This window comes from Orycteropus afer, unplaced genomic scaffold (genome assembly GCF_000298275.1).
Source record: "Orycteropus afer afer isolate SDZICR_OR568_19922 unplaced genomic scaffold, OryAfe1.0 scaffold00063, whole genome shotgun sequence".
Classification (NCBI taxonomy): domain Eukaryota; kingdom Metazoa; phylum Chordata; class Mammalia; order Tubulidentata; family Orycteropodidae; genus Orycteropus; species Orycteropus afer.
Window position 1 is genome coordinate 9,536,628 of NW_006921650.1, and position 12,915 is coordinate 9,549,542.

The 12,915-nt window shown below is 37.9% G+C and overlaps 1 protein-coding gene across 1 annotated transcript; it reads right to left on the reverse strand.

Moving 5' to 3' along the window:
- Window positions 1–219: 219 nt before the first annotated feature.
- STEAP1 (STEAP family member 1) lies at window positions 220–7,333 on the reverse strand. The gene is made up of 4 exons (XM_007939835.2): window positions 7,253–7,333; window positions 3,624–4,136; window positions 2,842–3,006; window positions 220–477 (listed from the first exon to the last, which is right to left on the reverse strand). The coding sequence occupies exons 1-4, from the start codon at window positions 7,331–7,333 to the stop codon at window positions 220–222; spliced, it is 1,017 nt and encodes a 338-aa protein (XP_007938026.1).
- Between the last annotated feature and the right edge of the window lie 5,582 nt (window positions 7,334–12,915).

Consider the following 12,915-nt stretch of genomic DNA (forward strand, 5'->3'; position numbering starts at 1 on the left):
TGTAACTGTTCAGTTTATTGAACACAGATTGCCCTACTACGGATTAGTATTTTTTGGGGTAGGCTTTGCACCAAATATGCAAGAAATTGCATATAGTAATTATCCATAAAGAAAGAGAAAATTAAGACACTGAAAAGCTCATTTTATTAATCAAATACATTTTGGAATATTTTATGATAAAATATATCAATATTGAACAAAATGTGTAAAAATAGTAACCTATAACTGGGAAGACATCTCAGTTTTATTAATTTTGGTGACATCTTCCCAACCACATCTAATCTTCAGTATCTTCTTCCTCAAGCAAGGCAGGAATAGTATGGCTTTACTTATCAGAACAACAACTGGAAGGACAACTGCTATCATAAAAGTTGGAGGTGTATACCACACAAACTGTTTTATATCTATCCATTTATTCCAGGCAAAAATCAATGCATGTATTGTACCCAGAAGAAGGGAAACCATTCCTAGCTTGCTCTGCAAAAATAAAGAAAGAAGGAAAAAAGATTAGCTTGATGAAGATTCAAAAGAGTTTCCTTCATCCTATCTCCTCTGGATCTGTTCTGTTGCTTGGAAATTCTTTGATTCATATGTGATTGTTTTCCTATCACATTTCTCAACAATGTCCATTCATATTTTTTAATTCTTTTTACATGCCCCATTTTATCTTTTACTTTGGGTAATGTCTTACCTCTGGACTATCTAACTTGAAAAGTTCTCAACTTTTCTCCTTTTGGTCTCAGCTGATTGATAAAGCTGTCTTCTTCTTCTCTACCACTTTGTTCTCTCTGATGACACTTATTTTACAGTGCTGTGTCTCTTGTGCATTTGCCTTAATTCTGTCAAGAGACATCTAAAGTCAAGGACTATGTCTTACTCATCACAGACTCCCTGCGGAATCAACAGAATGGCTTGCACGTTTTCAGCATTCAATAAATATTAGGGGGTTGACTATAAAGAACACTGCAAAAAATCAATGTGGCTCCAGTGATCTTTATCAATTGTGAAGGCACCTAAAGTAATTGATGCTCATTTTGGAAATGAATACTGAAGTGAATGACCTTGGTCTATGCTAAAACAAAAAGAAAGAAAAAGAAAAAAAAAAAAAAGAACTTGATAAAATGGAAAAATATAAAAAAATAGTTCAATGTTTGAACAAAATAGATATGGAGATGTGAAGAAAAATTTCAGCTGGCACTGACATGCCTGACACTTTCCAGATAAAGTTACTTAGAAAATAGTTGTTCACCTATGTAATTTATGACATGCTGCCAATGTAATATGTAGCTCTTCTAGATGATGTTTGACATTCTATTCACATTCCTGGAAATGGTCATTAGCCTGCCAGAATGAGTTCAACTCACAATTATTCAACAGCACTCTTAAGCTCTCATGAATGCAATCAAATAATTCAGTTTATGTCTTCAGATATGAACCTAGGGTAAACTAGTTCTAGGTATAACTAGTTCTTGGATTCTAAATGTGATTGGTTGAGGATTAATTTTACTAAATGCATATTGTGTATTTATTATGTGCAGATAGTGGAGTGGATTGACTCACTTGTCAAGATGCATTATCTGAATTCCTCATTAAATCTGAAAACTCATGCTCAGCATATGCATGACAGGTGGAATAGCATAAGAAGAAAACCCCTTAATGAGACCAAAGAATTCCAATGGCTATCAGCCTGAATCTACAATATTTGCAAATATTGTGCTTCAAGAAAGGAGGTCTGGTGATACTGTAGTTAAAGCACTGGGCTGCACCAAAAGGTTGGTGGTTCAAATTCATCAGTGGCTGTACAGGAGAAAGATGAAGCAGTCTGCGTCCACACAGTTTCACAACTTTGGAAACCCTAGGGCGAGTTCTACTCTTCCTACACATTCAGTGTGAGTCAGGATCGAGTCGATGGCAGTGGGATTTTTGGCTTTGCCACTTCAAGAATGTGACAGTGTCTCTAAGCCACACTGGAGTAATTCAGATGGACACATAATTTTCAGCCTAATCAGGTGCTCTGATAAAGTATCTGCTGAAGTATATGTGTGGGCAGGTGGAAAGGACAGTGCAGAATGTCTGATTCTGTGGGAATTTCCAAAAATGTCCACCCATAGAGCTAAAGCTATGTAATTTAAAAAAAACGTTGGCAGTGCCTATAATTGAGCTCAATGCAGTCCTCTGAATCACGTCAGACATGGCTTACCTTGTGAATTCTGGCAAGTTGCTCTCTTCAGGGTGTGTAATCTATTGTAAATTACTTAATTTCAATAAATCTGAGATAGATTTTGAATTCCAAGCATATTTGGAAACTTCAAGTGAGTAAGTTACATAAAATGCAGCTGAGAAAAAGCCTTTAAAATTAGATATCAGAATGCTTTTGGTTGATAAAACTCCATACTGCAAGGAGAGATGCTTTTTTTAGCTAGTACAAAGTGGTGTAATTTAAAAAGAATGAATAAAATCAGGGAATAGGTAAAAGAATATCTTTGTTTTCCGTGAGCTAACAAACCATGGATATTGGATACCTAATATATTATATTTGTAGTTATTAGGTGGGTAGTAAGTTGCACAAAAAAATAACAAGATTCAAATGTTAGAAATAATACTTTTTTTAAAAATCTGAGTAATACTTTTTACTTATGTTTGAAAAACTCTTTTCCTATTTAGAAGCAAAAGGGAAAAATAAAGTAGAGTACATTGTTAATTAGAACAAATGTAGGATTTTTACTGTTAGAAAACATGTTATTTTTTATGGGATAAAGTCAATATACTAAGGATACTATTAAGTGCAGATAGAAGATTTCTTTCTTTTGAGAGACCAGAGTAATTTTCTATATTGTTTACCTGGATACAGTGAAATTCTCTCCATGTCAAAGAGTCACTCACTGATGGTATAGATGTCACAGCCAATAGAGCCAGCATTGCAAGTCCCACAATTCCTAGAGACACATAAATTTCCATTCTCCAAACATCATGCTCAATCCAGGCATCTTCTTTATTTTGTTGGACCTACCAGGGTGTGAAAAAAGAGAAAATGCAAAAGACACTTGTTTCCTGCATTTTACTCTCCTAATTTCCTTCTACACTACCTCTGCCTACTATGGAAGCTCTGATAACTGGGGACCCCCATACATTTATGACCTTTTCTCACTCCCCTAAGAAAAATGACACAGGAGTTATCTCTTTTTCCTTGAATGCAATATTTATATAATCTATTTTTTTAAATTTATTTAATGATTATTTGAAAGTTTACTTGGTACAAGCATGTGTTGTAAAGAAGTAAAACCCAAAAACTATCATCATTAAAAAGTAATCTTGTGAGGGTGGCAGAAAGGTGGCCCTGACCATGAACAAAAAATTTATGTTGTTAAAGTTACATTTTATTATATTCAGCTTAAAAAATAATTCCTTAATGGAAAACTGTACAACCAGCCCCAATAAAGAGTTATAATGAAAATTTAAAATGCAGATTTCTTTCTCAACACAGGTTTTCAAGAGGGATCTATTATTGTATCTATTAGGTATAAATATATTATAATTTCTATCCTATAGTGATATTACAATGGTTAATTTTCAGGTGACACAGACTTTTAAACTTAGTAATGTTGACAACATCATCATCCTACCTGTTGATATGCCCAGTTTAGTAACCTGTATCTGTAGGATCGCCTCATTGGATAGGACAGACTATAAATTGCATGTAGTACAGCAAAAAAGAAACTGAGAAGCCCAAACTGCTTTCTTGTTAACATCCACCTATCTAACCAACGTGGAAATTTCTTATACTTGGTTCCATTACGAAGCTGTACAACTGATGCTATCACACCTGGCAAATAAACCAGTGCTAAGAGCGTGATAGAAACCACTGGCAAAACTTTGTTGATGACCAGGATGGGAAACCTATAAAAATACTGCTGATGGGCAGTTACCAAAGGATGAATAATTTCTCTCAAAAAAGTGTAAAGAAAAGTCAGAGATGATATGACAGCAGCTATTTTAATTGGCAGACGCCATTTTGGAAAGAGTTCCTGTTTGTGCTGAAGCTCTGGGGGGCAATCAAATTCATCAAAAGGGGTTGTCTGGTGCAAATCCAAATGCACAGGTCTTTTCAGCATGCTGATCTCTCCTGAGTCCTTAGTCTACAAAGAAAAGAAAAGAAATATCCTAAATAAAACTGGACAAAACAACGGAATTGCTCTTAAACTAATTACTTACTGCTCAATCGTTGAGCATATCAGTGAAAAAGGGCATTTTAGATCTCCTTTTGGCTACTGGTTAGCTGAAGATGGCATAGGGTATGTAGTACTGACTAATGGTGCCTTTAGCTATATAGGGCCTTTCCATTAATTTTTGTTATTCATTTTTTTATTTTTTATTTTTAAAGACAGATGATGTGCATGCTTCAAATACCTCCACTAAAGCTTAGACCATAGTGCTTCTCTTTTGAAGGCATAAAAGAATGCTATAAGGCAACCTAGGAAATTGTGTAAGCAAGATTTTTTCCCATTGGTATCATGGTAGTTTACCAAGAGATCGTCAATCCAATGACAGCTTCCAACTGGTTCTTCCCAGTTTGACCCTCTGCTGAGAAATTGCATTTTTCACCCCAGGTGTACTGAATCAGAGTCTGATTTCTACAAGATACCCAGGTTCAAGGCCCTGAAGCAAAGTGATGAATCACTGTTAACTAAACACATTCATTTGGGAGTAAGAATAATTTGTCTCATTTAAAAAGAACAAACAAACATTAAGCCTTGTAAAGATAATAAAACTTGCAGGTTGTGACAACTGTGTTTCTCTTATGATATTTTTTATTGGTTACTAGACAATTCTGCACAAAGCTTTGAAAAGTGAATTTTTTTCAAGTGAAGTATAAAGATCAGGAATAATACAGTCATTATAATCATATATAAATATGTAATTTCCATCATGTAGTCTTAAACTTTGATTTATATTTTTGAAATAATTCATCTGTTAAAAAAATTCTGTTAGAAGGTACACAGGGTATTATGCTATATAAATAGTCAAATCTCACAGTGATGCTGTATTTCCTGAGAAAGCTATATGTCATTCAGTTACATTACTAGGTAGCCAACAATTTAAAAAGTGCCTTCATTGAAATCTGTTATTTCCCTGATTGACTGATATACTGTTGTAGTTGTTATGTGCCGTCGAGTCAGCCCTGACTCATAGCGACCCCTCCTTGGGTTTCCGAGGCAGTATCACTATGGAAGTAGGATTGCCCAACCTTCATACTTGTTGTTGTTGTTGTTGTTATGTGCCGTCGAGTCGGCCCCGACTCATAGCGACCCCTCCTTGGGTTTCCGAGGCAGTATCACTATGGAAGTAGGATTGCCCAACCTTCCTTCCGAGGAGTGGCTGGTGGGTTTGAACCGCCAGCCGTCTGGTTAGCAGGCAAGTGTCTTAGCCACTATGCTACCAGAGCTCCCCCAACCTTCATACTAGTAAACTAAAAACAGAACACAAAACCCTCAAAATAAGAGCATATCATATAAGACATTGTTTCCTATTGTGCTAAAAACCAAAAAACCAAACTCACTGCCATGGAGTCAGATCTTACTCATTATTGTATTCAATACTGCTACAAATTCACTGTTTAATGTTTCTAAAGGAACTTCCTTTTAAAATGGAATAAATTAAGTTGCAGTATTTTATTTAATTCATAGTGAAACAAGTTCATAATCATTTTTACCATCATAATACCGGGTACACTTCTATGTACTTTGCACGTATTGTCATATTTAATCTGCACAGCAATCCTTTCTGATACGGAGGTACTGTTGTTATTCCCATTACACAGATGAAGAAAATGGGGCGCTGAAGAGATAAGCCACTTGCTAGGACTCCTCAAAACCAAAACACCAAACTCACTGCTGTCGAGTCAGATCCGACTCATAGCGACCCCTTCTTGGGTTTCCGAGGCAGTATCACTATGGAAGGAGATTGTCCAACCTTCCTTCTGAGGAGTGGCTGATGGATTAGCAGTCTTCTGGTTAGCAGTCAAATGCTTTCGGCACTATGCTACCAGAGCTCCCTTCCTATTGCACCTCGGAAGGAAGAAGGGGCAATCTACTTCTGTAGTGATACTGCCTTGGCAACCCAAGGAGGGGTCGCTATGAGTCGGGTCCGACTCGATGGCAAACAACAACAACAACAAATGACTGAATTTACTTTCTCACTTAGTAACAATTGTTTCCTCATGTCTTAGAGCTGTGTATGTAGTACCGTAACATTTTAATGCTTGAAATGATGTTAGTGATTATCCTGTTCATATCCTCATTTTATGCAGAGTAACTTTAATTCATGTAGTTCTCTATAATTTTTAGTGTTGACAATGATCTCTTTTGCTATTTGAAGTTTACTTTAATAAATCACTGTTATAGTCGATGCTTTTTCAAATTACTCCATTAGAATGGAACTGATGGGTTTGAGAATCTTCCATCACCTCTGCATGCTAAAACAGGCGAGCTGCTGTAAGAATCAACCGGAATCCAATCTCTTGGTTAAGGGTGAAAAATGACAAAAATAGCAAATAATATTTAACTTGAAAAGTGAAAGCAATTTTATTATATGCACTTATTTTTATAGAGTTATGTGCTTGTAAGTTCTTAATTATTTTTCCCATTAATAATGGGAAATAAATAATTTCTGTTAAAAGTGCAATTGAGATCATTTAAGAGTTAGGAACCCAAAATTTCCACTACTTTTTCAAATAACGTAGTCAGAAACATTGAAGCCTAGGCTGGGGCAAAGTGGGACAAGTGACTCTCATTCCACAAGTTAATTTGTTTGGTGAAACAGTGATTCATCAATTTGCTTGCTGTTCTCTGGGTAAGTTGACGTAATACCGATGGAAAAATAATGCTTGTTTGCACAACTACTGTTATACTGGCAAGCTTGACTTTTTCTTTTTTTGGTTTAAACTTAGAACCACAGAATATTAGAAGAATTGGAAAGGCCTTGAAATCATCTGGTCTCTCTCACTTTATAGATAAACTAAGAACAAGGATTTTCAGTGACTTTTTCAAGGTCATTCAGCTAAACCCTTGACCATCAGTCCAATACTATTTCTCTCATATGTCACAGTCCCTCACCCATCAAAATATTAGTGACAGGAATCAGAGTAAGGTACTAGCATACTAGGGTGAAAATCACTTTAAGAACACTAGAAGATATAGAATGACATTTGAATTATGTTTATAGATTTGAATTATTAATTGTAATTGTTATTTACCAAATGATCATCTTCTAGATTTCTCCTAGGCTTCATCTTCCAAAGTTCTTCTTGGTTTGCGATGTCTTTTCTGCTCTCCATTAATTGTACAAAACAGTTTGGCTTCAGCCACCTTTGAAAATAAAATTACCTTCATCAAGTCTATTCTATGTATGATATTAACTTTCGATGGAATGATATAGGACAATTTTTTCATTTAAAGAATGGAATGACAGATAAAGTAAAATTAAAATATAACGACTGATTTACTCATTTAAGCTCCTATTATACTCTTTAAGAGTCTCAAACCAGTGCCCTCACGACAGCAGAACTGCTCTTCTTTGTCCAATCACCTGGCAATCAATGATTTAGAGGTGTATAAGAAATTCAAAGGGACTTGCCTTTTGTTTTAGAATTTACCTCCAGGTGTTACTCGAGGGAAAAGCCAACTCTTTCAAAGATAAGAATTAAGAATGCATTTTTTTTTTTTTTTTTTAGAGTAACAGAATTATCAATGGTGGTCGGAGGTAGCTGATAGAATATTATACTTCAGGAAGTTAAGCGTTTAATAGACCTTTGTGGTTGACACTCAAATCTGAAAGAATTGATTTTTTTTAAAATGGGAAATGTATTCTGAGTTGCAGGCAATGAACACAGCAGCCATTACTGGTAAGGTGAACCCTGATAGTGGCATAAAGGCCTGAAAGTTTGTATTTTCTGAGTGCTATTTTCCTCCTGCGGAGCTCTGGTAGCATAATGCCTAAGGCACTTGACTGCTAACTAGAAGGCTGGCGGTTCAAACCCACCAGTCACTCCTCGGAAGGAAGATGGGGCAATCTACTTCCGTAGTGATACCACCTCGGAAACCCAAGGAGGGGTCGCTATGAGTCGGGTCTGACTGGATGGCAAATAACAACAACAACTATCCTCCTGAGTAACGAGTTGGTCTCTGCGTTTAAAACATGAATTTCTAGTGTATTTCTAGTGGCGTTGTTGAGTTGTACTCAGTCACTGATATGTCCACCCTCCTGGCCAACTCTGTGGAACATAATTTTGTCAAACTTCTGAGTCAATAAAGAAATCTTTTCCATTGCCACACTTCACCGATCCTTACCCAGGCTCAGTGTAAAATTTTTTTCAGAAGGGAAACATACAATGTCATAATATTATTCATTGTTTTTATTAGTTTTACATACATTTCCAGAGGAATGCGTCTCCAATTTGCACTTTATGAAATTAAGGAAGAAAAACTGATTAGATATCCGGAAGTCTGACTGACAGAAAAGATTTGTTTCTGAATTTTAGACCACCTGTAATTAAGTGAAATTGTGTCTCCAGGAGTATGTTTAACATACTTAAAACATTACCTAAGTTTTAAAAGTTTGATCTTCACAAAGAATAAAGAGGAGCCACCTTTACATAATGCCAACATTTTCCTTTGTTGAGGTGCTCCTTGAACATTTTTCATGAAACCCAAGGAGGGGTCACTATGAGTTGGGGACGACTTGATGGTGGTGTGTTTCTTTCTTTCTTTTTTTTTGAAATTTCAGAACATTCATGCTGAGATTATTTATTGTTTTGATCACCTACATTCTTTTCTTGCTTCTTATTTATTGATTTAGAATATATCTCTCCTATTTGGAGAAATGCACCTCCATCATACCATACAGTTCAAGGAGGCTGCCAATTTTATTGTAGCACCTATACTCTGGTCATAATCCATGGGTGGTACAAATAGTTAATGCACTCATCTGCTAACCGAATGGTTGGAGGCTTGAGTTCACTCAGAAACTCTGGGGAGGAAAGGCCTTGTGATCTATTTCTGAAAAATTAGCCACTTAAAACCCTACAAAGTACAGTTCTGCTCTGACACACGAGATTGCAATGAGTTGGGGTCAATTCAAAGGCAACTGGAAGAATTTCCCCAATCACACTGATTGGCTTAGGGATGAGCACATGACCCCAAGTTGAACTAATTAGAGTCCTTTGATATTTATACATGGAAATGGGAGAGGGAGAGTGAAGAGACATCTTGAAGATTTTGTTAAGTTGGATGGTATATGCCTATCATGCCTCTCTTTCACCATGCTGTATAGAGGAAGATGTCTTCAGTAGAAGAAAGCCAACTTTCTCCATTCTGTGGCCGTCTGCTTCTGTAAAGATTTACAGCCTTGGAAACCCTAATGAGGCAGTCCTACTCTGTCCTTTATGGCTGCTGGGAGATGGAATCAACTTGATGGCAATAGATGGATATACAGTCCCTGAGATCAGTTCCTAAACTTCTCAATTACACAAGTCAACACAATTCCGTTTTGCCTTAAGTTACAGTTGGTCTTCACCACTGGCATTTCAGAGTTCTGAATGAAGCATATGCAATCAGCAAGTATTTATGACCCCCATGCTATGTTAGACACTGAAGAGGAAAAGTGAAATATGAGGTCTCGTGTGTGGACCAGAGGAGCTTACTATTTCCTCAAAAATCATCATTCCAAGTTAATTTTTTTATTTTATCCAACATTATAAATAGTTTAGAGGCCTAGAATGAGAAATATCATCTACTATAATCATACACAAGAAATAATTCCTTCAGTTTGGGAGGATGTTCTAACTCTATGATTTGCAAGATTAGAAAGATGTTAAAATTAAGGGAATGTACATTGACTCAATATTAATTCACCAGCCATACTGTGAACAATCATCTCAGGCAGTGGGCAGATAAAGTCAATTGTGATGGAGCCTCTGTTCTAAAAAGCCTCACTGCCTAGGAAGGCACGTATTTTAACAAGTAACTCCACTGTAGTGCAATGAATTCTAAAAAAAGACAAACTGTCCACACAGTGGCATGGAAAAGGAAGCTGAGGAAAGGACTCCCTTCTAGACCTAGTCCTGAGGCATCCAGCAGGTTGGCAGTGTTTGCTGAATGAGAAATGCTATGCACAGAATCTGAGTGGAAAGCCATAGTGGTCAGAATGCCCAGTCATTCATCTCTGTGTTAGGAGACCACACTGAAGGAGAGCAAGGCCAAGGAAAAGCCCAATGCAGTGAGCTTGTTGACTGTGTGGCCCACGGTCAGCTTTGTGCCCAGAATCCAGGAAAATGAAATATCAGTCAAATAAATAGCGTTGCGCTCAACAAACATTAACCAAATACATAATTTAAGTTCTCCAGTAAAACTGTTTCATGGAAAAAGGGCGCAAAAGGAAGCAACACAGTGTTGAGAAATCAGGAACTCCAGAATTTGACCTGAAGTTTGCTGACTTTAATCTCCATTCAAAAGTGAAGCATACTGTTCATGTGACTGTTCCATTTTTCTATACCAGGGCAGCTGGCCTGGTCATTATTGTTAGATGCTGCCGAGTCGGTCTGACTCACAGTGACCCAACATACAAAAGAAAGAAACCCTGCCCGTTCCTGCACCATTCTCACAACCATTACTATGTTTGAGCCCAATGTGTCAGTTCATCTCGAGGGTCTTCCTCTTTACTGCTGACCCTCTACTTTCCCAAGCATGATGCCCTTCCCCAGGGACTGGTGCCTCCTGATAACATGTCCAAAGTACGTGAGACAGTCTCACCATCCTTACTTCTAAGAAGCACTCTGGCTGTACTTCTTCCGAGACAGACCTGTTTGCTCTTCTGGCAGTCCAGTGTATAACCATTATTTTTCACCTACACTCTAATTCAAAGGCATCAATTCTTTTTTGGTCTTCCTGATTCATTGTCCAGCTTTTGCATGCATATGAAGCAACTGAAAATACCATGGCTTGGGTCAGGCATACCATAGTCTTCAGAATAACATCTTTTTTTTTTTTTTTTTTTAACACCTTAAAGAGGTCTTTTGAATCAGATTTGCCCAATGTAATATTTTGCTTGATTTCTTGACTGCTACTTCCATGGGCATGGATTGTGGATCCAAGTAAAATGAAATCCTTAACAACTTCAATGTTTTATCCATTTATTATGATGTTGCCTACTGGTCCAGTTATGAGGATTGTTGTTTTATATTGAGGTGTAATCCATACTGATGGCCATAGTCTTTGATCTTCAGCAGTAAGTGCTTTGCTTTCAGCAAGCAAGGCTGTGTTATCTGCATATTGCAGGTTGTCAATGAGCCTTCCTCCAGTCCTAATCTCACATGCTTCTCATATTGTCCAGCTTCTCAGATTATTTGCTCAGCAGACAGATTGAGTAAGTATGGTGAAAGGATACAACACTGATGCACACCTTTCCTGATTTTAAACCATGCAGTATCCTCCTGTTGTTTTAGAATGACTCTCCTTGGTCTAGGTACAGATTCCACATGAGCACAATAAGTGTCCTGGAATTCCCATTCTTCACAATGTCATCCAGAATTTGTTAAGATTCACACAGTCGAATGCCTTTGTATAGTTGATAAAACACAGGTAAACATCTTTCTGGTATTCTCTGCTTTCAGCCAAGATCGATCTGCCATCAGCAATGATATCCCTGGTACTACAACCTCTTCTGAATCTGGCTTGGATTTCTGGCAGTTCCTTGTACTGCTGCAACCTTTTTTAAATTATCTTTTGCAAAATTATACTTGCATGTGATATAAACGATATTGTTGGATAATTTTCACATCCTGTTGGATCATCTTTCTTTGGAATGGGCATAAATGTGGACCTCCTCCAGTTGATTGGCCAGGAAACCGTCTTCCAAATTTCTTGGCACAGATGAATGACTGCTTCCAGCGGTCTGATGTGACTGTTCTGTTTTGCTCTACCAGGATAGCTGGCCCAGTGTTCCTGCTAAATATTGACACAGCCAACTGACTCATGTTTATATCCAAGAGTTTGAGTTTGAGTAGGATGACTAGGATACATTGAGGATTGCATTACATTTCCAAACCTTCTATATGTTGAAGTGTACACTTGCTTTACCACATTTAACTATGTGAAGGGGAGATGTTTCTTCACCGTTTGTTTGTTTTTAAGAAACCACAGCCCCCCAGCTGACTATTGGTATTGGTGTTAAATGAACGACTTTGATGAAATGTCAGGATGTATAAATTTTTTTTTTTAATTAAAAAAACCAAGAACAGAGTAAGGAATCAAAAGTCTACATATATTTGATGTCTACAACCTTCTTCCAGTGGATTTGGTCCATGAAAAATTTAAAGCTTTAATTGACCACTTGGAGGGAAGTTGAACTCCACCCACATCCTAAAGAGTATATCAATGTTCCAAGGAGTAAAAATGAAAATCCTGTTACTAGGAAACCCGAAAATCATGCCCACTATTTCAAAGAACTATGTACCAATCATTCATCAATGCGATGCAAACGAAGAGCGACTTTGCCAAGTTGGAATTATTGCCTTTAGAGGGCAAATTTAGTAACTCCTCACGTCCCCTAATGCCCCAACGAAAAGGCTTCGTTGTGAATCATTGGCTCTCAGCCCCTGGCCAGGCCACAACGGAGCGGTGTGCTCTGCGGTGAGCTCCACGCAGGGCAGCTCGCCCTGAAGCCCGGCACAAGGAGCGAATTGAGCTGTGCCTCCCCGGTCTCCCCTCCCGGCGCCTCCGCCCCAGTCCCAGGCGAGCGAGAGACCCGCTACACTCCGCCCGAAGCCGGGGGCGGGCGGCGACGCCTCTCCGGGCCACGCGGAGGCGACAGCTACAGGCGAACAGAAACGACACAGGAGACTCACCCACTCCCCGGCGTGAC